The following is a 24,236-nucleotide window of genomic DNA, read 5'->3' as shown; positions in this document are numbered from 1 at the left end:
GACAATCTTTGCCTTTCCGTCCTCTCTACAGATGTTCCGCTGCAGCACCTCCTGTTCCTTCCCCCTCGTTTGCATCTTCATCCAAGGTCAGAGCTCTGACCTTGGGTAATGAAACCGCCAGGGTGCTTTCCAAGGCGGCCGGGAGGGTGGGGCGGAAATCCTCGCTCAGGTTCACCATTCCAAGGTTGTAGCTGTGTCTATGGATTTGGCGGGGGAATTCCGCAATAACCTACAGTTTCTGGAACGTTCTCCCAGGGTCCTTAGGTGTGCCCTCTTAACGGTGCAATCCTATGCATGTTGCAGACCGAAAAATGTCCTGACAACTCCCAACATTCCCCAGCCAGCCATGCTAGGAATTGTTGGGCTTTTTTCGGTCTAAACGTGCATAGATTGCGGCGTTAATCTCAGAATTAGATACTAGATAGTACCCATTCCCCAAGGCTATGGAGGCGGGACGAGTCTGGGATCGGAGGATCCCTCCTCTGGCTCAGCCTGTGATCATCAACTCTGTGGCCATCCAGGTGATGTACCTGGCCAGTAAATCAACATCAACACATTCTACCTGTAGGAGATAGCTACTGCTTTATTTCGGCTTAATTATGAGCTGGTTCAACTGTGCAGTCACATTTCCCCACCTTCCTCCCACATCGGCATATTTTAATTTTCACAACAAAGAACACCAAGCTGCTTCTCCCTCGACACGTCAGGAGTCTCTCGCTGCCAGACCAGGTGAAGGTGCGAGTGAGCGTCGCAGACCTCTTTTCTCCTCTGCACCAGCACTAAATGCAGGTACCTGTTGTCAGACGCGGCACCAGCTGGAGGCATTGAAAGAAATACAACACACAGGAAAGGAAATGCTAGGCAAGGGGTTATAGCGCTTCTGGTCTTTTTACTTGCTGCTTTCAGGATCCAACGTGTGATTCCTCGCCTGTAATGAGACAAGATGCTGTATAAGTCTGGTCCTTCGGTCATAACTCCATACATACAGTATTGAAACCACAGTGTGCCGTTTTTGGTTCTTCGTTGTGCTAAGAGATAAATAATCTGCTCTCTGCAAATCGCAGCAATTTCAGGATTGCTAAAGTGTTTTCCATATGAACCCAGTGGTTTTCCCCACCTCTGCACATGTACAAAGTGTACAGCTTCCCGTGTTAATTTTTAACTCAATGTTTCTTAAAACTCTTTTTAAAAAGTGCAATATTTTTTGGGCATCTGAACTTTACATGGGATCCAAAGAGCCCCACAAAGTGAAAAGGGAAGTCCTCAAATTCCCAGTGCATGCACAGAAAGTCCTGGGCCTCTTTAAACACCAAAGCTAGATTGTATGAATTTTTATTATGGGTTTTCTTCAGTAATAACAAAAGTCAGAAAAGGAAACAGGATTCTCCTGCATTCTTTAAGGCTGCAATCCTAAGTACGCTTACAAAAGAGTAAGCAGCATTGAACATAGCAGAACTGACCTTTGAGTAAACATCTATAGGATTGCACTGCATGTAAGTCAAAATTCTACTTTTGTTTTGTTGCAAAGTTGTCATGTACCTGAGGCCAACAGGTATTCCAGCAAGCCCACGGTTTAGGTTTGTACAGACTCCCTCGTCATTTGTCAAACATATAATGTGAACCAGATCAAAATTACTTGTACTTTCAAAATCTGAATATTTACAGTTCGGTCCTTGGTAAGGCAGCTACAACTGCTCTGCTCAAAGACAGTGAGAAACTGATCCACAAGCAAGGACTTCTCCTCTATGTGGGGCTGCCCTTAAGGATGGTTTGGAACCTGCAGCTAGTTACTGACTAGGGTACTTGTGCTAAAGGACACACAGTAGTTGCCAGTTTGCTACTAAGCTAGGTTTAAGTATTAGTACACAAACCCCTATACAACTTAGGACCAGGTTACCTCAACATCTCCCTGTTATACCAACCTCCTGGGCCATTACAATCTTCCGGGGAGGCCTTGTTGTCCATGCCACGGCCTACTGATTTCCATTTGGCCACGACATAGAGAATGGCCTTCTCTGCGGTGGCACCCGCCCTGTGGAAGGCTCTCCTCTCTGAAGTATGGCGGGCCTCAATGCCGGTGTGTTTTCAGCTTTTATTGAAAACGTCTCTTTGCTTTGGATTTCCGAGAGCTGGCTTTGTACCAGCCTTGTGACACCACTGCATGTGTGCATGGTCTATTCAGTGTTTCTTTTCTGTTTGTTTATATTCTCTTGTAATATTCTCTTCAGGATATTTTCAAGTGAGAACCGGTATATAAAAAATTGTTAATAAATAAACGGCTTAGTACATTTCTATCCCAAGTTTTCACACAATGCCTTTTTTCCCCCTTTCAAAGATTTTGAGACTCCTGAAAACTTGAGCAAAAAAAGGCAGTTGTGTGTCATTTTTGTTAGGAAGGCAGGGTATAGATCGAATCGGATGAAATAACAGTAGTGTAGTGACACCATTGTAACGAATGGGGAGGATGCTATAGATCAGTGGTTCCCAAAGTGGGCGGTACTGCCCCCTTGGGGGCGGTGGGATTGCATAGGGGGGCATTAAGAGGCAAGGAGGCGGCAGGGGGGCGCTAAGAGGCAAAGGGGCAGCAGGGGGCGCTCGAGGTGGTCTTTTCTGAGAAGCGCCTCTCCAGAAGGTCTTAAAACCCAGGGACATTTCTATGGGAGAAGGTAGTTTGGTCCCAAGCCATATAGGGGAAGAATCCACACATGTATTAATACCGTTTAAGAAGAGTCCTTTTAACGGTGAATTGAAATGTTTCAAAAGCACCAAAACGCTAATGAAGAGACATACACTGCTTGGTGTGCCCCGCCACGCTGGCTGCAAAACAGAGGTGTTCGCTCTCTTTTCCCTTGGCAAGCCTGGGGCGGGTGCTTCCCATTTAAAGGGGCCATGCGCAGGGGGCACTGGGCATGAGTTTGTGGAACCAAGGGGGCGGTTACCTGAAAAAGTTTGGGGACCACTGCTATAGATGGTCTAACGCAGCCTATTGTGCTGGACCCCTGACTCCCAACATGCCCCAGTCAGCCATGCTGGCTGGAGCATGATGGGAGTTGTAATCCAAGACTTCTGGATGGCACCAATTTGGGCAAGACTCTTCCAAGAGATGACAACAGCCCCATAGCAGCATGAGTCACATATCACCACTTCAGAAGGGATTCCGCTTCATGTTTTATCCCTGCTTTGGGAAGCACAGGGGCCTTCGGGGGACATTAATATCACAACCTACTCATTCTCCTTCTGTATAGTGGGATTCGTGTGCTCTTCAGCTAGCACAGGGATGGTGGGAGGAGGCGGCAGCGGCAACAGCAAGCTGTTCCTCACAGCTCTTCAACCTGAAAGCTTTGGAAAGGTGTTTGCGCATGTATGTGTGTTGGGGCATATAATGAGATGCCAAGCTGCAACCCTTACTTAATGGGATTCTCAGTGCCTTTAATTTGTATCTCAAAGGGCAGGAGCAGACCTTGGTTAGCACAAGAACGCTTGGATGGAAAAAGCTGGTTTCCACTTCATTAGTTCTAAAGAGCAACGCAGACCCCACTCTCGTTCGGGTGCTGTGGAAGAGATGATAACTGATCATGCAGGCTGGGGAGGAGGTGGCAGAAATGAATAGGGAATGACACACACACACACACTCATTGCGTACAAAAGATCTGCCTTGCCTACTGCTCCGTAAAGGATTTGGAAGGAGGTTCCCATGGGCTTTTGCCACGGATGTTCCTGGGTGAGTTTTCTTCGCGAAATATCTCCCATAGATAACGGGATTGAACTTAGAGCTGGTGGCAGAGGAACAGAGGAAGCTGCCTTACCCCGAGTCAGACCATTGGATTCATCCAGCCCAGGACTGTCGACACTGACTGGTAGCAACGGCTCTCCTGGGTTTCAGGCAGGAGTTTTCCCAGCCCTACCTGGAGATACCAGGGATCGAACCTGGGTCCTTCTGCATGCAAAGTAGGCGCTCCACCACTGAGCCACGGCCCTCGCAATAAAGGGAAGCATCTGCCTTTGCATAGTAGAACACGGAAATATCATTGTCGCCACAGCACCTTGATGCCTTTATTTTAGCATATAAGGCGGTCTATAAATACTACTAATAAATTAATAAATATTTCAGAAATACCCAAGGAGTCTTGAATTGCCATGAGAGGGAGAGGGACTTGTCGTTTCACAATTATCCCACTCTTTGCAGCTTTACTTTGGCAATATAAAGTTTGGGGTCGCTACTTACTGCCTCTTCGGTATCTGTGCTCTCCTCTGCACTGTCCACCTCCTGCAGAGTAGCACGGCCATCGTTTTCCGTGCTCTCCTTCCTCCGAACGGGGTCCCCTCCCGGATATGCGGCTTCACCACTGGCTGGAGCTTTCTTCTTGCCCTCCTTGGAACCTACGGGATCAGGGAACTGGGGAATCAGGCAAGTGTGCTGGCCAACGTAGTTTATCTATTTGATATATACATACATAGGCTGCCTGAGGTACATTAGGGCTCCGTGTCACCCATCCTCTGTGGGCGTGTTATCCTGCCATAGACTTCCTTTGCCACAGCGCATCCCTTACATGTCCTGACCTGGCTGGATATTATTATTATTTTGCAAGTTCACTTCAACGACCGCTTCCGTCGTTTCTTTTAATAGCAAACTGAGCCGGTGCGTGCCGACGGGACTGTGGCCTCACCTGGAGGGTGCTCCCGTCGCTGGTCCATCCGATCCAGACTCTCCAGCAAGCTGTCCACCTGGGCTTTGATCTGGCTGAGTTCTCCTTTGATGGAGTGTAGCTCTTCTGCTCGCACTGGGAGAGCAAGTGGGAAGTGGAGAGTCAGTGGGTTGAGCTACATTATTGGCACCCTGTAGAAGCCTGCATGAGTTATAGGTGTCTGCCTGCAATTCACTGATTCTGTCACTGACCGCAGGGCCAGACTCAAGGGTAGGCATGGTTGGGCACCGGCCAAGGGGCACTTGCCAGCAGGGGCCCTGGAAGTGCTCCTCCTCTTGACCACTGCAACCTGCTTGTTCCCTCGCCTCTTGTTCTGGTCCAGAAAATGGGTGGTGAGGAGGAGGACCTGCCGCTGCGTACTTGCTCACTGGCTCTCTGCAAGCAAGTGGTGGCAATGATGAGGAAGAGGAGTTTGCGACAATGGTGGTGAGAAAGCAGACTGACCGAGGGCGGGGTCCATTGAGGGTGCCTTTCCCAAAGGCTGAAGATGTAAAGGCATGCAACAACATCCCAATTCTTTTAATGGCCCTGTTCAGAAGACACCTTAAACCATGGAAGCCAGGCTGTGTTCAGAAGACACCTTAAACCACAGCTTTAACCATGGTAAATAAGGCTTTTTCCCTTATTCACCATGGTTAAAGTTGTGGTTTAAGGTGTCTTCTGAACACAGCCTGGCTTTCTGGCTTAACCACCATGGTTAAAGCCATGGTTTAAGGTGTCTTCTGAATGGGGCCAATGAAAAGCAGCCTGAATTTACTGCAACTCAGAGCAGGGAAGCCATAGGGAAAAGGAGCCTTATTTTTAACCCCATGGGGATCCCAAAGCATGCTTAGATGAGTATATTACACCAAATTGATTTGGTGTGAATGGGTGCGTAGGTGGCTGTGGCGTTACACCCCACAAGTCAATTCCAAATGTATGTCTGCAGTTTGTAAGTCTCTGGTTTGTAGAATGTTGGCCTGAGTGGACGGAGTTAGAATGTCTTGGGAGGGGGGAGGAGTGATATATAAGGGAAGGACTCAGGGGATGGAGAGTTCTTGTTCTTGTTCTTTTCAGGAAACCTTTTCAGGGAGACTTGTTAGGTACTCTTAGAGTCTGTAGTGCTCTCTGTGTTTATGGTACTTAAGTTCTGGGAAATTTGAGGGTCAGTGTAGTGAGTGGTGTCTTTAGAGTGTGGTGTGCAAGTAGTGGAAGTATATTAATCAATACTGATAATAAAGAAAGTTCAAGAGTGATTGTGTGAGAAAAAGGAAAGCGCGAATGTGAGAGTGACCGGATTGTATGAAAGGTTTCAAAAAGGTTTTTAAATGTTGTTATTTGAAACAAAGCTTATGAACTTTTAAAAATAAATTTTGTTTTGTTTTTAAACTACCACAAAAATCCCACGTGTCTGTTTGGCATTTATCATCTTAAGTTTACACATATAACACCCAGTCTGACAATCATTCACCTAAGCAGATATAACTCACAGCGCATTATTATATATGTTAAAATCCTTCTCCATTTTAAACCCCTTTCTCCACATAGTTTGGAGGAAGGTGGGCTTTATCCCTTGCCTCAGGCATATCAAGCGGTGGTGCTTGGCTTGAGCAGGGAGTAGCCTCGGCCGGGTCTGGTGTTCAGAGCCTGTGTCGTGGCAGTGGCCTGTGCATATTGGGTGTCATTGCTTTTTAAACCCCAAAACCCATATTCTCAAAATGAAGAAGCATGCTCGTATGATAAACACATGAAGTGTTTATATCATGACAAGGGGGGGAAATGAAATTTTTAAAAAACCCTGCAGCTCCAAAGCTGACAGGTTAATTCAAGTGAACATGAGATATTGCTTTATTTCACTCTATCCATCTTTTCTTTAAACGTTCTTTCCCATACTTTACCATTTCCCAGTTCACGGCCTGCTCTGCAGTCTTCCTTAACCACCTTGCTTCTAGCCTCCCTACCCTTTAGCTTTGCGTTTCCCACCCCCAGCCTGCTCACCAATGTGAAGGCAACTAGCGTTCCCATCTCTCAGAGAAGCTGGACTGCGAACACACTTGATAGCTTTGTCCACTGAGCAACTGGAATGCTTGTGAATGTTCTGTGGTACCACATCAGCTCAGCCAATCGGTGTCAGAAGCTTTGCCACCACAAGCGACGATATAGATGACATGCGATACGATGCGAGAAGGCGTATTGACACCAAATACTCGGACGGTGCCCAAGGCTTGGTGGCAGGGCTCCCTGACACCAAAGCCTCTTCCAAAGATCCCCCCTCCCAAACGCTTACATTTTGTACGGCCAGCTGTGGAGTTGTTGCCTCTCAACCCAGTGTGTGGGCCCAGGCTGGTCTTGCCCCCAGCTCCTAAATGGCTTCGCCTGGCCTTGACAGGAATGTGACTGATGAGAGGAGGGATCTTCTGGTACTCGTAGACCCTGCAGGAAGAGAGCAGGAGTCATTAAAACAGAGCTCAGATTCAAAGGGGGGCACATGTTGAGGACTGCTCTGTGCGCGTGTGTGTGCGTGTAAAAAACCACTTCCATTGTTGCTGTGTTAATGCGTAGAAAGGGGGCAGTCACCAAGCGAGGTGAACCAAAGCATCAAACCCACCTGTATGGCAGATCATCTTTATAAAGCTCATATTCCTCATAGTCCAGGTCACAGCTGCTGCTGCAAAGGAGAGAGAATGTTAATCATTCTATGCCATTTGCTTGCAAGTTTTCCAATGTTGGTTACCATACCCCCACCTCCACCACGACATACAGGCATGATATATAGCTGCACAGAAATGCCTATGTTTTTAGTTTAAATCAGGAAATTCGAACCCAGGTCTCCCCAGTCCCAAGACCAATTATTCTAGCTCAAGCTTCCCTAGCTGATGAGTTGCACTTCTTCTCCCATCAGTCCCATGGCCATGCGGGCTCTCAGTTTCCACAATGACGTTCTGTCCCTAATGAAATCCTAGAGGTGACTCATGATGGAACCGCAGTGCAGGTTTATTACAGGGCACGTATCTCAGCTGTTTAACCTCCGTAAGGGATGCCACAGGGATACCTACGGTGCTTTGGTTTGAATAAAGGAAGATCCTAAAACACCCCACCCCAAATCTGATTTTTGTAGCCAATGAACACCACAGGTTTGCAGTAGCATACGGTGAACTAAGTGATATAAAATACACGTTCTCGGGTTCAGAGTTTAGGCATTGGTGTGATTTTCCAGGTTCTTTTTTAAGTGATTCCAGAGCATGTGAGAACCTGAGAGAACTGAAGAGAAGGTCAGTGCTCAAATCGCCTTACCTTTTTGGCCGTCCCCTTACCTACTGTTTCTGGGAGACTACCAGGGGGTATGATTTGACTAAAACTGGAGGACGAGGAGACGGAGTTCACAGATTCCATTTACCCACACACCTTGTCTCCCGTAATTTGAGCACAGAGTAAGGTTATACCCCATTGCGTGAAATTTTGGAGCGAGGGGACAAGAGGAATCAATACAGAATAGCCAGAACCTAAATATAGTTAGTGTAATATTTTGAATGTTCTTTAGTGTTGTTATATATTAATAAGGAGTTTATACCATCTGAAAATAAGTGCATATGCTTGTCAGTGATCTCAGGGCCTTTATTATCCCACTTGCCAGAATGCTGGAAGGTGGGAGCTAGCTTACTTTTTACTAAACAATTCCATAAATTCTGCTTGCATGCTTTTCGTTATATTTCTACAAGTAAAAGAGCCAGAGACTTTTTCTTTTTAATGAAAGCCGAAGACTCCCTCAAAGGCCACCCTGCAGCTATGGTGCCAATGGGCCATGATGGGGAAACTCGTACGTGAGGTTATTCTGAACACTGGAGAGGCAAGGATTATTTTTCCTGGGATCGCAAAAACCCTACACACAAAGTCCCTTTATTTCTTTGAGGTGGGGGGGGGGGACACTGCCAGGGATGGGTGGGTTAGCTAAAGCTTCTTTAGTGAAGAATCTCACTCCATCAGGAATGGAGCAGGCAACCCTCACACTCCACTGATCTTCAGTGAGAGATTTCTGATGTTAAATTTCACGGTTGGTAGTTTTTGCGCACGAACTGTCTATCCCACAGATCCAAATGAAGAAAAAAGGGAGGGGGGAAATAAAGCTGTCAGCAAGTATACTTCCTCGGAAGAAAGCTGACATGCCAATAATAAATCTCACGCCTTGTGAGCTAGGAGCTTTGGGGTATGGGGAAAGAATGGGAAACATTTCGGAAAATCTCATTGGTGCTGACTTGGTTATGGACAGTAATATGACGACTGGATGCAAAAGAGGACAGTGTGTGGACGTTTAAGATCTTGTCAGGAAGAGGAATTTTCAACAGGTGGAGCTTTTCTCTGAAGTACGTGGCAACCCGCACCTGCCAACATTCCCTCCGCGCTACGCAACTCCGAAACGGTACAAGGGCGCTGTATAATATACAGTTGTGCCTCGGTTTCCTGGGAAACCAGCTAGGCCGTGCCCTCTCCTGGATTGAATTGGAATGTGCCATTTTACAGGCTCCTTCTGTTCCAACATTCCTGCCACAACAGAATTCACAAAAGGAAAAAAGGCCACACAAATCCAGTCATTTCATCCAGGGACGTGCTCAGAATAAACGTTGTGTGTGTGTGCATGCCCTCCAACTGATCATGCATTCGGATGAGCATGCATGTGTACAAATGTGCATGTTCACAGTTCTATCTGCAGCACTGGAAAGTGATCATCATCCCACGGGGGAGTGCGTGGGAGCAAAGTTGCGAGACACATGCTTGAAATGTTTTGCAGAATAACTGAATTTTTCCCCCAGCTTCACTTCCTCCCGGAAGCCTCCCCCTCAGTGTGAATCTCTACCGTCAATCTCCGGAGCTTACGCCTTGATGCCGAAAGGAGAGGATTTTGTGCAGCTTGATCGGCTTGTCCACTCAGCAACTGTCACAGCAAAATACCACACATCACTGTCACAGCAGGGAAGCACTTCTGCTGGTGCCTTCATCCCACGGATGCGGGCTCATTCATCTTCTAAAACAGAGGCGGCCTTGGCCAAGCCACGGTTTTGGAGACTCGTCCAAATACCTTCTGTCCCTTTCCCCAGTCTTCCTTTGGCTAGGCCTCACAAGGCCAGCCTGACCTATGAAGCAAGGTGAAGCCCCACCTCAGGTGGAGATTTGGGAAGCAATTTCAAAGCAGTAAACTTTGTCTAAAATTAGACACTGCCAGCTCTTAACACCACTGGCAGCATTAAAATCCTATAAAATCCTAAATGGTTTGGGGCTGGGATCTCACAGTCAACACTCCCACTTCTAAGCCTGTCTAAAGTTTAAGATCTACCGATACAGCCCTAATTCAAGTCCCATCACACATGGAGGGCTGAATGGTTTCTACAAGAAGCACGGCCTTTTCAGGCCCTGTTCCAGAGCGCTAGAACTCTTCCGTGAGCTGTTCATTTGGCATCCTCTCTCCTGAAGCAATTTCATTCTTCTTTTTGGAAGTAACCGTGCTCTGCGTTTTCATTGTTTCAACTTTGATACTTTTATTCTGCCTTTAAAATATTTTGACTCTTTTGTACACTACATTGGGAGTGGCAACTGAAAAGCAATTTAGAAATAACGAATAAACTGGCTCTAAGGTTGTGTTGGACATGTGGACTTTTGCAAGCAACTGTTTTGCAATGCATGAGCGCTTAGCAGTGAGAGCAAACTATGCTGAGCTACGTGGAATAATATTCTGATTTAATATAAAACAGTATTTTTTATGGTCTGTACTATATTATGTAATCCCACAGTGCAAACACGGAATTTCAAATCTCAGCTGAACAATACAAAATAAGTTTCTAGCCCTGATGACTACATATTTAAATATCTAGAAAATAGTTGAACTCTCAAAAGCCAGAGCAGAAAAAGCAGGATTTACACCGCAAGGCACAGCTGTTTGCTTCTCCCCATAACTATAAGAAGTAGAATTTATGCAAAATAAACACATTTGCTTGCATTAATTTAACCACAGAATCCAGCTTTTTCTTGGGTGCATGATTATTTTTAGAGTAGAGACTACACACTGCCCTGCTTATGGCATGCTTTTTTCCGCGTCACATCCCTGCTTTCTCCGGCTCCCGTGGAACAGAGTGACTGGGTGCCGTTTCTGAAAGCAAACAGCTGTGTTTAGTCGATAGCAGCAAAAAGGCAGAAAAGTACGTGTCACATTAGAGAGTAAACGATTTATTGTGGCATGAGCTCTCATAGGCAAGGGCCTAAGTGATGGAAGTAGGCCATCTGATGAGGCAGGCTTCTGTTTGCGAACGCTCATGCTACAATAAATTCTATTGTTTTTGTGTGGTTCCCCCCCCCCCCTCCCCTTTCACAGGCTCTTTCATTGCCTGGGAATGGAACGGCTCCTGAAACTCAGCAAGAGCCAAACCCACACAGTGCCCAAATGGTGCTAGTGGTGGTGGAGACTTGAAAGCCAGGGAGTGTTCAGCTCCTAGGATGTGTTACCCTGGATTGTAGAACAAAGGGGTCTATGGTATTTCAGAGGGATTTAAGAAAGGCTCATGCTAGCCTGCAATAGAAACACCCCTCCTTTTAAAGGCACGGTGAGGCAGAACATTGGCAGCTACAAGAAGAGATGAAGCCAGGAATTAGGGGGGAAGCTGTTGTGGTACAGCTATTGTTTGCCCCTGGAAGTTATTTTGGGACTCTTTGTTCATTCCTTTTGTTTTCCAAGTTTCCATCTGTTGGCTCAGTGGTCCCATCTCTTGGTTTCGCGTTCTTGCAATTACAGAGGCAGATAGATCTGTAAGGCTGCTGTTGTGAACGTGGATGCTGTTGGACCCATCTAAGCGCTCTCCAGCGTTCACTGTCCTCCGGATCACATCCCTTCTCACCAGGCAAAATTGCACTACAGTCGGATACTGATTTTACAGTTAGGTAATGCTCTCTGCAGATAACACTGGAGCCAAGGCCAGCTCCAAACTTGAGGGGGCCTGGTGCATGATGGCCCCCTTCCTAGAATGAGGAGGCCCCTCCCCACAGCCTTACCCAGCAGCAACACTCTTCTGATCAATGCTGCGCAGCTGCCATTTAAATATTACCCACAATGCCCCCAAGAGATGTTTATGTGGGAATTGTGGGAAATTAAAAATGGCCGCTTGCCTGGTACAAGGTGCCCAGGCAAGATGCCAGTATAACTAGTCCCTGCCATAGTAATGCAAGCCCAGCAAATGTCCAAGGATGCTCGTCGTCCTTCTGGAAAATGTAATTCTGTAAAGGGGGGGGGGGTTATGATTTTCTAAGGAAACGTTCTCAGTACCTTCGCAAGAAAGACTACAATTCCTAGGATTCTCGGGGGGGTGGGACAGCCATTCGTTAGATTGGCATAAATCCAGTATAAATGTGATAGGCCTCAGCAAAAAAAAAAATATCGCTCTGTCAAGGGAAGAATCTGGCATATACAGAATACACAAACCACAGTGAACAGTGGCTTGACATATACATCATGCAAACACTAGCCCCAGAGACATTTTGCTGCTTGAGGCAAAGAACAAGATGGCACCCTCTTCTATTTCATGTACAAAAGCTGCCTAGAGCGTTTCTTCAACACTGGTGATGGGACAGCTTCCTCCATTGAACCTGAAGGCAGCAGGCTAACTTTGGGAACATAGAGCAGGCCATGAGGTACACAGGTCTCTCCTCCAACACACTGCTGCCATCCCCCAGCATCTGCCGCCTGACGACATTGCTTCACCCTGATAAATGGTAGAGCCGGCACTGCCCAAAGAGAACCTTCTCTGAGGCATTTTTAAGGGGCAGAACCTAGTGCTGCTCCTTCTTTTGAACGAGGAAAACCATAAAGTGCCTGTTTAGAAAGGCCACTCTCGGCACAGGGTGTCAGGCCTTGTTCTCCAACCTGTCACTCCCTGCTGAAATGAGCACGCACAGAGCCGGGCCTAGTGTCGTGGTCCTAGCCTCACTGTTTCCAGAAGCCCTTACAAAAGAAAGGACGGAGAGTTGTTGCTAAAGGGCTTAACAGCTCTCAGAAAAACCCAGTCATCTCACCTGGAGCTCTGTCTCCTTATGCGTATAGTGTTGCCAACTTTTTTTTAAAGGTTCTGTTTTTATGCCTTTAGTCACACAGAAATGAAACGGTTCCATACCAATTTAGCTCCATATCTGCATATCTGTCTGCCTTTAAAAAAGCAGGTGTAGGACAAGTAAAAAATAAACAAAAAATAGGAAACGTCTGTGATCCTGATCCTCTTTGCTGGAGCATGCTTTTTGCTCCAAACCCTCCTTCCTAATCTTGCCCGTTCACAACTTCCTGCAGCCTTTTGTGATCCTATATTATTATTATTATTATTTATTGCTTTATTTATTTATTTATATAGCACCATCAATGTACATGGTGCTGTACAGAGTAACAGTATACACCCTGTTCCGTCTAGTTTTTCCTTTGGACCCAAATCTGCCCTATGCCAGAATGCTGTTCATGTCACAGCTAGCTAGCCCTTGACCCAGAGAGATTAGACTGAGATTATGCTTGGCTAATTACTCTCAGATTCCATCAGAATCCAACAGGATGAGAAAGCGATTGTTTTCTACCACCGATGGCTTCCTGTCCAAACAGCTGCAGCCAAATAATTTTCATTACCATCCATATAAATAAATAGCTTCGGGGGGAAAAAACCCTCTGCTTAATCCTAGGGTTCTAATCTGTTTTCTTGGCAATGAAACAAGCCCCATGTGAGGGTCAAACACGAGGAACCAATGCAGTGATCAAAGATAACACAGCCCGCTCCTTTATCTCAAGCCATTTCCGAAAGCGAGGGAAACGAGACAACTCCTGTCCAATAATACCCTCTCCTTGCTGACAGGCTGATATTTTGCTGAGGAAAATAATGGGAGTTGACAGGGGGCAAAAGCGTCGGCACTTTGGATATACATGGCAGGCGCAGAAAAGGTATTTTAAGTCATTACAGGTATATGAGTCCTACCTGAGGCGAACTAGACTCTTCCTGTTCTGTTCTTCCATGTTAGTCGTTTTTCAAACATAGGTAAGGTTACTGAGTGACTCAGCCATGATGACTTTTACACGTGTATTTTATATTTTATTGTTCCAGAAGGCTGCACTGGGCAGCTAGGACCCCCTGATGGACCTAAAGTTCATGACCTGCATGATGTTTATCCAAATCGAATTAAAAAGGAATTGCCCTTCTGGGAGTATGTAAAGCAGATACAGGCAGGTGCCTTTCTAACAGTCAAGGCATCACCGTGGTCAGGCAACCTAAAATGGGCAGATCTAGAACCCTGGTGGGATATCCTGAAGCATCCTTACCTCTGGATAAAGCTACTAGGCTAAAACACCCCCAGGTTATCCCTTATGGTCCATTTGGTTCTGTCACCGCTGCCAGGTTGGCTCTCAGAAGCAGCCCAAATTCAGCCAGGAATCTCTGGAAGGTTCCTTAGTCCCCAACTCCAAGCTATTGAACTCCTTCCTGAGCCCACCGAAAGTCATTGTCTCCTTGGTGCTCTCTGCTGAACCCCATCGCTCCCCTTAAATCCAAACTCTTGGTGTTTCCAGCATACACAGCACTTTTGTTGCGCTTGCCTGTGATTCTCCTAGGGTTCGCCTGGCACATTGCCCATCCCTGCTGACCTGCTCGGACCACAATCCCTCCCATGTTTCTGCACTAGAGCTTTCCTCTCCACTTGTGATACCTTGCTGTCTTGTTGCCCTAGAGGTCCATCCCCTGCTTGAGGCACCCATTGCCCATCAACACAGAGAGCTCAGCCCCCTGCCTGAGATACTCAAGGGACCTCCACACTGTGTACATAACCGCAATATACTAATGTTACATAAGTCGGTGTGTCGCTTGGAGATCCGGGGAGGCCCATGCTTGGCAGTGGGGGTAAGTATTGCGATGGTTAAGGACTGTTGGCTTTAAGCAGAGGTTTACCCTTTATGTGGCCAAGCACAGGACTCAGGGCAGTGCCAGCTCCAGGTTTTGGGCACGACACCTTCAACAGGCTCTGTCAGTGAGGCTGCCTTCTCACCACCCTTCTCACCACCCTTGTCACCAGCTGCTCCTCATCCTCTTTCTCATCACCGCTTGCTTGATACGCAAAGTGAGCAAGAAAGCAGCGGCTTTCTCCCCAACACTGTTGTCTGAGCCAGAGCGAGAGGCAGGTGAAGAAGCCGGCTGTAGTCGTGAAGAAGAGTAGCAACTCCAGGGGGCTTTTGCCAGTGGAACCCTGCTGGGCTGTGAGCCCTCGTGGTGGTGGTGGTGGGAACCATGTTTACCCTTGATGCCATCTCTGACCAAAGGTATTTTGCTGAAGTTTTGCAGGATCCCAAGCCAGGCATCCACCTAGCACCCCCCTTTCACCTCCTCTTATCACTTCCCCAGTCTCTTCTCCATATTTAATATATTATTTTCTTTTGGGTTAGTTAAGTGCCAGGAGAGAGAGCACTGCTTCACTGCCCTCCATTTCAAATCCCCCTTTGGCAACAGGGTTCTAAACCGTGCATGCAGGGAGATCAGGGGTCCCTAAAAGTAGCCTAGCATGCTGTTGATCCCCCCATCATTTCCTTTGGAGACTTTGCCTGTATGGGAACAGAGATCACTGTGGTGTCTTTTAAAGAAGGAGCGATTACTACCCGCTTGTGAATTTCTGTACAAAAAACCAGGCAGCTAATATGGCTGTGACTGACCAGGAAGTGAAGTCTATTGCTACCCCCTCCTCTGAAACAGGTAAAACTTCGTTACTCTCTTTCTCCTTATATTCCTTTGAATCTGCCTGATATTATTATTAAATAAAGGATCGGGTCCGTAGTTTGGGGGTGCTCTTGGATCCAGAACTGTCACTTGAGGCACAGGTGAACTCAGCGGCAAAGAGCACCTTTTATCAGCTCAGGCTGATATACCAGCTGCGCCCTTATCTGGACAGAGATAGCTTAGCTACAGTTATCCATGCCCTGATAACCTCTCGTTTGGATTACTGCAATGCGTTATACGTGGGGCTGCCTTTGAAAACGGTCCGGAAACTTCAACTGGTGCAAAACAGGGCAGCACGCTTACTAACAGGGACTGGCCGACGAGACCACATTACGCCAGTCCTTTTCCAGCTTCACTGGCTGCCAGTCCAGGTCCGGGCCTGATTCAAAGTGCTGGTATTAACATTTAAAGCCCTAAACGGCTTGGGGCCAGGTTATCTGAAGGAACGCCTCCTCCCATATGTACCTGCCCGGACCCTAAGGTCATCTTCAGGGGTCCTTCTCCGTGAGCCCCTGCCAAAGGAAGTGAGGCAGGTGGCTACCAGGAGGAGGGCCTTCTCTGCTGTGGCACCCCGGCTGTGGAACGAGCTCCCTAAGGAGGTTCGCTTGGCACCTACATTGTATGCTTTTAGACGCCAGGTGAAGACCTTTTTATTCTCCCAACATTTTAACAATCTATAAATTTTAAATAATATGGTTTTAAATTTGTAATTTTGCATTGCTGCTGTTTTTATCTGGTTGAGCTTTTATATTGTATTTTATATTATGGTTTTATACTGTTGTTTTATACTTTGAATGGTTTTAATTTTTGTGAACCGCCCAGAGAGCTCCGGCTATTGGGCGGTATAGAAATGTAATAAAAAAAATAAATTATTAATACTTCTTGGCTACCTTTCAGAGCAGGAGCCCTCCCAAGGTGGAATTCAAGAATAAAACTCACAGAATAAAACTGGTGTGGTAATAAAAAAAAAACCCAGCAAGGACAACAACAGCAACAAACATCATAAAAACCAACCAACACCAGCATAAAATAAAACCTTCAACACACAACTGCAATTGACAACCCAGTCCAATAAAATATAATCAGGGGAAGGACGGAGTAAAATAATCAGTTTTCAGGGCCTTCCTACAAGCCTGCAAAAGTGGGCCTGGCGGAGCCCTGATGTCAACTTATTCTAGAGTTGTGGTGCCACTGTGGAAGAGGCCCTGTCTACTCCTCTGCCACTGAAACTTGAGTAGTCTCCACTGCCTTTAAGCTTGCCCTAGCTCTCTCCCTGCTCCCTGTTTGGTAAACCATACCTCTTTGTCTCTGTCTTTTCTTGTTCTGATGCTACTGTAAGGGATCATAAGGGAATAGTATGCCAATCGAATGCTAGGGATGGTGTATTAAACAGTCTTTTCTTTCTGTAAATATTACTGGTACAATAAAAACGTGTTTTTCACGTTTAAGCTTTCTTTGTGTTAATAAGCAAATTTCCCCACTTTGTCTAGTGTGTAGTCCACCAACTGAACATCATGCCTTTGCCAAAGATCTTAATCTTCCTGCGTTGTTTGAGTACATGCGGTTCAGTGTGTGTCTTTATATGTGCACGTGCATCATTTCTCAACAGCATCTAAAAAAGAGTTTAAAAGTCTGTGCAAATTCAGGCAGGCCAGCAAAATCCTTCTGGGGGAATAAGCAAAGCAAGACTCAACATAAGACTGCCATTTTTTTATCTGAAGGAGTTCCCGCCTAAAAATGTTTTCAGCTAGTGAAGTGTCCGGAGCTGGCCCTACGCAGGCGCAGAGCCCATATGTGTGATGCACAGAGACCACGAAGAAGAACATAAAGGAAGCGGAGTTTGTCTTCACTTTACATCCATGCCACAAAAAACTATTCCTACTAGATTCTGCATCTCAAAAATGCCATTAGAGGCAAAAGAGCAGGCACAATTATGTTTGATGGGCTGTTTGTTTAATTAATTAAGGATGCAATACTATGCATGTTTGGACAAAAAAAAGTCTTACAACTTCCAGGATGCTCCAGCTGCCATGAAGAAATTTAGCAGTCGAAAACCTTCCTCACGTCGTATACCCTTGCTATCTTCTAAAACCTTCACCTAAATTCTTTGCCTACTTAATTTCTGTGTGCCTAGCTGCGATGAAAAGTATGGAAGTAAAGCGAGAAAAAAAGATAGCACCTTAAAGAGATTGCTTTGTTTCTGCATTAGCTTATGACATTTAACGATAGGGCAAAGCTAATACAGCCAGTAGAAAGGGATAGTATCAGAGCATAAAACGATTAATACATGCCTAACATGGAACAATACTACAACTTAAATGTACATTATATTCTATAAACGTGTTTTAAATTGTTGGGATAGTAGTTATATGGAGATGCTGAGAATTCTCTGTTAGAAGATCCCTAGCCTTGGTAGAGAAGTATTAGTTCCCAATATGCTTTCAGGGAGTCACCATGACAGTTAAATCTAAGAACGTAGAAACATAAGAAGACTCATGCTGGATCAGAACAACGGCACACCTAGGCCAGCATTCTGTTCACCCAGGGGCCAACCAGCTGCCTGCTAGAAACCCACAATCAGGACATGAGTGCCTGTGATTTAAAATTCTCCACCAACTGATATTGGGATACTGCCTCTGAAACTGGAGGGAGCACCTGGCCATCAGCACTGGTAGCCATTGATAGCCTTTCTCCTCCAGGAATTTGTCTTAGGTTTGCAGTGTATACACGCCCAGATAGGAAACAGGGCCAGCGGCAACACTGAGGTGCCCTTGGCATAACGTTCACTACCTTTATCATTGGTGCTCCTGCCCTCTGCTAGGTGGGGTAGGAACCTGGTGACACTCTTTTGATGGGACCCAAGCGATTGTGCTGCACCAGGCAAATGCTATTTAAATTTTCCACAATTCCCCAATGTTATATCCAGGCGTAGGGGCCCAGAACAAGCAGCAATGGTAATGAACCCTACCATGACATGTGGGCCCGAGCAGACGCCCAAGGACACTGCATGCCCATGCTGGCTTTGAGAGGAGCTATCCATGACCCTGGACAGAGATGCACAGAAAGGAGCAGCCATAATTCTCAGCGGCCCCTGAAGTAAGTCAGCAAATGACTGAGTGCCTCATTTCTCAGTCCATCTCAGTTTAGGACAGGGGGTAAGCAGAAGCCAGATCTACAAATGTTTTGGACTTCAAATCCCAGAAGCCCTTGCCACCATGGCCAATGGTCAAGATTGCTGGGAGTTGACCTCTAAATCATCTGGAGATCTACTTCCTGCCCACCCCTATTTTAGGAAACACCAGGGCAAAAAAATTAGTCCTATATCAGAACTAGCCCTGAGCACGTGCTTAGCACAGATGAAATACAGCAGGATACTCAGGGTCCTCTTGCCCTTACTTGGGGTTGCCAAATTTGAATTGGCCCCTGTTTAACAGCAGTTTCATCTGCAACTAAGGTGCCTGTTCAGACAACACAATAAGCCATGGTTAGGCCGCTAATGGTTAGTGAGTATGTTTAAACTGTGGTTATGTAACCACCATGATTAGGAATGGTTCACATGACATGCTAAATAATGGTTCACATGACATGCTAAGCAATAATGTTTAGCTCAGAATGCTTAACCACCATGGCTTAGCATGTCATTTGAACAGGGTCATTAACAAGTGAGCATGTTCAACATGAATAGCATTACCTGTCGATTTCTACAGATCAAACTTTTGTTAAAAGATAGGAGCTGTACCTTTCCCTCCAACCCCTACTAGATGGAGATCCTACCTCTATTCTTCAAGCACGGTGTAATGATCAAGCAGTTCACATAGCACATGGTTAAACAATAGAATTCACTACCAGATGTAGTGGTGACCAACCTTTTCGATTACTTTAAAAAGGGAATGAATAAATTCCTGGAGGAGAAGGCTATCAATGCGCTACCTCCAGTATCCGAGGCAGTAAGCCTATATACACCAGTTGCTGGGGAACATGGGTGGGAGGGTGCTGTTGCACCTGTGTCCTGCTTGTGGGTTCCTGGTCGACAGCTGGTGGGTTCCTGCTTGTGGGTTCCTGGTCGACAGCTGGAACAGAGTGCTGGACTAGATGGACCCTTGGTCTGATCCACCAGGGCTCTTATGTTCTTACGTTATTTTCAGTTTTAAATGTCAGGCACTGGTAAGGACTCGGAACTGCTGTGCCTACTGGGATGGACAGTTGTCTTAACCCACATTAGCTCAAACTAGATGTAACTCTTACTTCCTGGCTTGGCAAGGGGAAGGGGTGGGGGTCAGCAGCTGAAAGTGTCACTGCTGAAAGTTTTTTTCCCCTAGCACCATATTTCTGAACAAACAAATTCTGTACATGGGGTCAGTAGGAAAAATACATGTGTCTGTTTCCAATCTTTGGCTAGGTGGTTGTGTGAATCTGGTGCTCACACAGTCAGCTAGCCAGGGAGATGAAGCCAGCACATATAAGACTTCTTCATGTGCTGTTCCCATGTCTACCACAGACTTAAAGCAGCCATGGGACTGTGCCCGCCAATCACATCCTTTGTGCAATCATGTCCAGAACTAATAAAGCATGAAAGTCTTCCTTTTCTGAGATCTATTTCATTTTCTGGCTGTAGCGGTCTCCTGTGGATTCCGAATTGTTACTCTACAATAGAGGTGGATAACTTGTGGCCCTCCAGATATTGATGGACTACAACTGCCATCATTCCTCACCAATGGCTATGCTGGCTAGGGCTCATGGGAGTTGCAGTCCAACAACACTGCCCACTTCTGTTTACTACAAGCCTGGATTTATTTGCATGGCTAAACTCACAATCCTATGCATGTTGACTTGGATGGATGTCCCACTATGTTCAACGGGGCTTTATTCCTAGTAAGTATGTTTGAAGAGCCAGTATAGTGTAGCGGTTCGTGTCAGATTGGGACTGGGGAGGCCCGGGTTCAATTCCCCACTCAGCCACTGGTTGACCTTGGGCCACAAGTCACTACCTCTCAACCTAACCTACCTCACAGGGTGGTTGTGAAGGAGAATATCTGCAACCTTGAGCAACTGTTAAAGAAGGTGGGATATAGATAAATTTCAGCTTCAGTCCCACATGACTACGCATCAAAATTTGTACATTGCTTTTCAGATTGTAACGAAGGAACTAATGGGGAAGATATAGCCCGTAGGTCTCCGTTTCCACCATGCTCATTCATGCGCAAGCAACACATATAGACTCCTGGATTGACATCCCTTGCTGCTGGGAGCAATAGTAGATGTGGAACTGAGGAACTGGATATTCTGTCTCTGGAATAGTTACTGCATTTCACTTGTCCCATCTATTGGCTGTTCCTGTCCTGCATATTCACACATGCTCTGAAATGCATATGATCGAGTACACCCAATTCAAAGGCAAGAATACGGCCCACAGCTACTGTAGGCGGGTACTAACTCCCTCTTCTTCTATTCCTGGACAGATCTTTTTTTCTGTAACCCCATCAACACCATGCACAAAGCCTCTCTAAATACAGTAAATAGCACCATCCCATTCTGCTTCAACCCCCAAGAACCATTAAGAACTCACGGGTAGAGGCCTCCGCCATGCTGTCTCTTCTGACCAGGACGAGCATGGCTCAACTTAGGCTCTCGGGCCATGTCTAGATCTAGGGAGAAAGAAAGACGTGGCAACAAGAGACAAAAAGCAGAGCCAACCAGAGCAAAAGCATGAAAGGACAGGTTGGGCAACTTCATTCCCAATCGACTCAACAGACGTTCAAAGCCAATCCCAGAGGTCACGTGGCACTGCAGTGTGAAACGTCACAGCCTTTCCCATGTATATAAACCAATTCAGCTTTTCAGGTTCACGTAAAGTCAAAATTAATCTCTACAGTCCAGAGTTTGAGAGCCGAAATCTTTGCATTGCTGCTAGGTTCTATTTTGGTTTTTACTTTTATTTCATACTATAGTTGTAAACTTTTATATTGTATTTAATGTAATATTGTATGGCTTTCACTGTTGTGAACCGCCCAGAGAGCTTTGGCTATTGGGCGATATAGAAATGTAATAAATGAAAAGTGTGGTGTAGTGGCTAGAGTGTTGGACTGGGAGCTCTGGGTTCTAGTCCCCACTCGGCCATGGAGGCCCACTGGGTGACTTTGGGCCAGTCACGGACTCTCAGCCCAACCCACCTCACAGGGTTGTTGTTGTGAGGATAAAATAGAGAGGAGGATTATGTACGCAACCTTGGGTTCCTTGGAGGAAAAAAGGTAGGATATAAATGTAATAAATAAATAAAAATAAATTAAATAATGGCACCTGCAAAGGCTGAACCACAAGGGAGGATAAAACTGCCTCGCTCACGGCTTTCCCTCCTAGTTTGAATGCTGTTTAAAGCAAAACTTTCTACAAGACAGATCAGAATGGGGAGTTGGGCCCAGACTGCATCTACAGACAGTATCTACATTGAAAAATAGAACACAACCTTAAATCTTAACGAAGGCCGCAATTCTAAATATATTTACTGAGATGTAAATCATACTGAAATCAGTGTTACATATGTTCAAGATCAGAGTGTTAATGTGGTGTTGTGGTGTAGTGGAGAGACCCGGATTCTAGGCCCCACTCAGCCCTGAAGCTCACTGGGCGACTTTGGGCCAGTCATTGACTCACAGCCTGACCTACCTCACAGGGTTGTTGTTGTGGGTATAAAAAGGAGAAGAGGAGGATCGTGGAAGCCACCTTGGGTCTCTCGGAGGAAAAAATGTGGGATATAAATGAAATGAATAAATAAGTAAATAATTTAAAATAGAGAGATTTCTGTTTGGGATGGTTTAGTAAGTAAAATAAAACTTGCCCACTCAAAACAACAACAACAACAACACACACACTACTTTTACACTCCTTTGCCCATGTAAATTATTGTTGGGGGGTTTTCTGATGCCACCCCTGGGCACCAGATTGCCAGTGAATTGCTGGTGCAGGAGAGCTCTGCCATCATCTCTGAAACTGGTTCGTACTCTCTTGGAACGGGCACCTAAAATTACAGGGCACGCTGCACTGTTTGGCATCAAGTGACTTGACTCAGGCCCTCCGGCAAGTTAAGTGTCAGAGCCACAAAATGAACCCAGGTGTCCTGAGCCCCGTTTCCTGCAAGGCATGTTAAGAACTGGCTTCTCGCCTTCGTTCACAGCCCCAAAGATGCGTTCTTTAGCCTCGCGCTGCTACTGTATACGTTTCTCGGTACATGGGGAAGGCCAGGTCTTCAAGCCATGCGCGAAGGCCCGAGAGCGGCTTCCCGAAGGGGAGAATAAACCACTCCTGCACCCCCGGTTCTTTGGCATCCTGTGCCCGTGCGCGCCGTGGTTCCGAAAGGCCGATCCCTTTCCTGCCCAAGGCTGGGTGGAAACCCACTGAGCAAAACCCACTAAACCCCAGTCGCCTTAACGACCTCTCCTTAGCAGCCCAAATCCTGGCCGATTCTCATCGCTGCTCCGATCTAACTTTCTTTTCACCGGGAGTTAAGTCACTTCGAGCGAAAAAATTAAATAAAAAAAATGGCCAGCTTTGTTTACGAGCAAAAATTAAAAGCAACGTCCGAGCCATCCCCACCCCGCGCGCGCGCCCGCCCCTGACCCTCCTTCCTAGCAAAATTATATAAATATATATATATGGGTACTACCCTCCTGGGAACGCGCCACTAAGCCCAGCACCCAAGGGAGACGGGGCTGTGGGTGACAGGGCTAGGTGGGGGTGGGGGAGGGGATCCTGAATTTTCATTATTATTATTATTGTTGTTATTATTATTATTTTAGCTTCCTTTCTCGAATCCCACCCAACCCCCCTCCAAAAACAAAAAAAGCCTGGCTTCCTCTGGTTGCCTCCTGGCGGCAGCATCCTTTCCATTTTGTCCTGGGGCTGCAAGCGGCTCGAGCCATGCACGCAAGCGAACACAATGGGATTATGGAGGTGCAGCCAATACTCACATCTCCAGCACCCTTCTCTGCTGCCAAAAAGTGTCATGCCACCCGAGAGAGGAGGGGAGAAAGGAGGCCTGGCGCCAGGCTGCGGATCCTTGCTGCCCACCACGGGGGAGGGGGGAAGGCTCTTTCTCTCCAAAAGCCCCCCCAAAAAGGGAGCCAGCAGCAGCAGCAGCCTTTTTGCTCAGGGAATGGCTCTCCAGCCTGAATGCTGTACCAGAGGAATGTACCATCTGCCTTGGCGGATGGGGGTGGAGGTGGCGAGAGATTGAAGGAGGAGGAGGAGGAGAAGGAGGAGGAGGAGAGAACCATCTCAGCCGCATGGGCAGGGGTGCGCGTGGCGGAGCATGAAGAGCGAAGTATTTCCGTAGCAATGATCTCATGCTGCTGGTTTGGAGGAGGAAGGGGGGGGTGTTGGGTTAGGCAAGAGGCTGAGAGCCAGCTACTACTAGGTGTATTTTGGGAGGGCGGAGAGAAAAGCAAAATGCAAAAGAGGAGCCTGACGAAATCTGGCCTCAAAGGCTCCCCGCTGCTTGTTTCTATGGTCTGCCCCTATCTTTGCTTTCTGGCAAATGTTAGGGTTGATATATCTAGAGTGCGATCTTGTGCATGGTAAGACAGGAAAAAGGTCCTACAACTCCCAGCATTCCCCAACTGGCTGGGGAATGCTGGGAGTTGTAGGACTTTTTTTTTCTTAGCTGGCTGGGGAATGCTGGGGGTTGTAGGACCTTTTTTCTCCCCATAGCTGTTTGGAGAATGCTGGGGGATGTAGTGTTATGTTTTGTTTTCATAACTGGCTGAATTTGCTTATTCCTCTTTGGTGT

General features: G+C 46.6%; 1 protein-coding gene across 1 annotated transcript; it reads right to left on the bottom strand.

Annotated features, from left to right (window-relative positions):
* Positions 1-556: 556 nt before the first annotated feature.
* LOC134408581 (heterogeneous nuclear ribonucleoprotein C-like) lies at positions 557-23,622 on the bottom strand. The gene is made up of 7 exons (XM_063140909.1): positions 23,419-23,622; positions 21,021-21,099; positions 7,294-7,353; positions 6,973-7,118; positions 4,668-4,781; positions 4,226-4,380; positions 557-928 (listed from the first exon to the last, which is right to left on the bottom strand). The coding sequence occupies exons 1-7, from the start codon at positions 23,453-23,455 to the stop codon at positions 890-892; spliced, it is 630 nt and encodes a 209-aa protein (XP_062996979.1). The 5' UTR covers positions 23,456-23,622; the 3' UTR covers positions 557-889.
* Positions 23,623-24,236: the final 614 nt, after the last annotated feature.

This window comes from Elgaria multicarinata, chromosome 14 (genome assembly GCF_023053635.1).
Source record: "Elgaria multicarinata webbii isolate HBS135686 ecotype San Diego chromosome 14, rElgMul1.1.pri, whole genome shotgun sequence".
Taxonomy (NCBI): Eukaryota; Metazoa; Chordata; class Lepidosauria; order Squamata; family Anguidae; genus Elgaria; species Elgaria multicarinata.
Note: the sequence above shows the minus strand (reverse complement) of the source record. Positions and strands in the feature narration are given on the sequence as shown.

Bases quoted from the DNA above. Each gene is read 5' to 3' on its own strand.
- LOC134408581 (XM_063140909.1), bottom strand. From the start codon at position 23,455: ATGACACTTTTTGGCAGCAGAGAAGGGTGCTGGAGAT. The intron at 21,100-23,418 runs GTGAGTATTGGC...CTTTCTCCCTAG, and splicing joins CAGAGAAGGGTGCTGGAGAT to ATCTAGACATGGCCCGAGAG. The intron at 7,119-7,293 runs GTGGGTTTGATG...CTCTTCCTGCAG, and splicing joins AAAGATGATCTGCCATACAG to GGTCTACGAGTACCAGAAGA.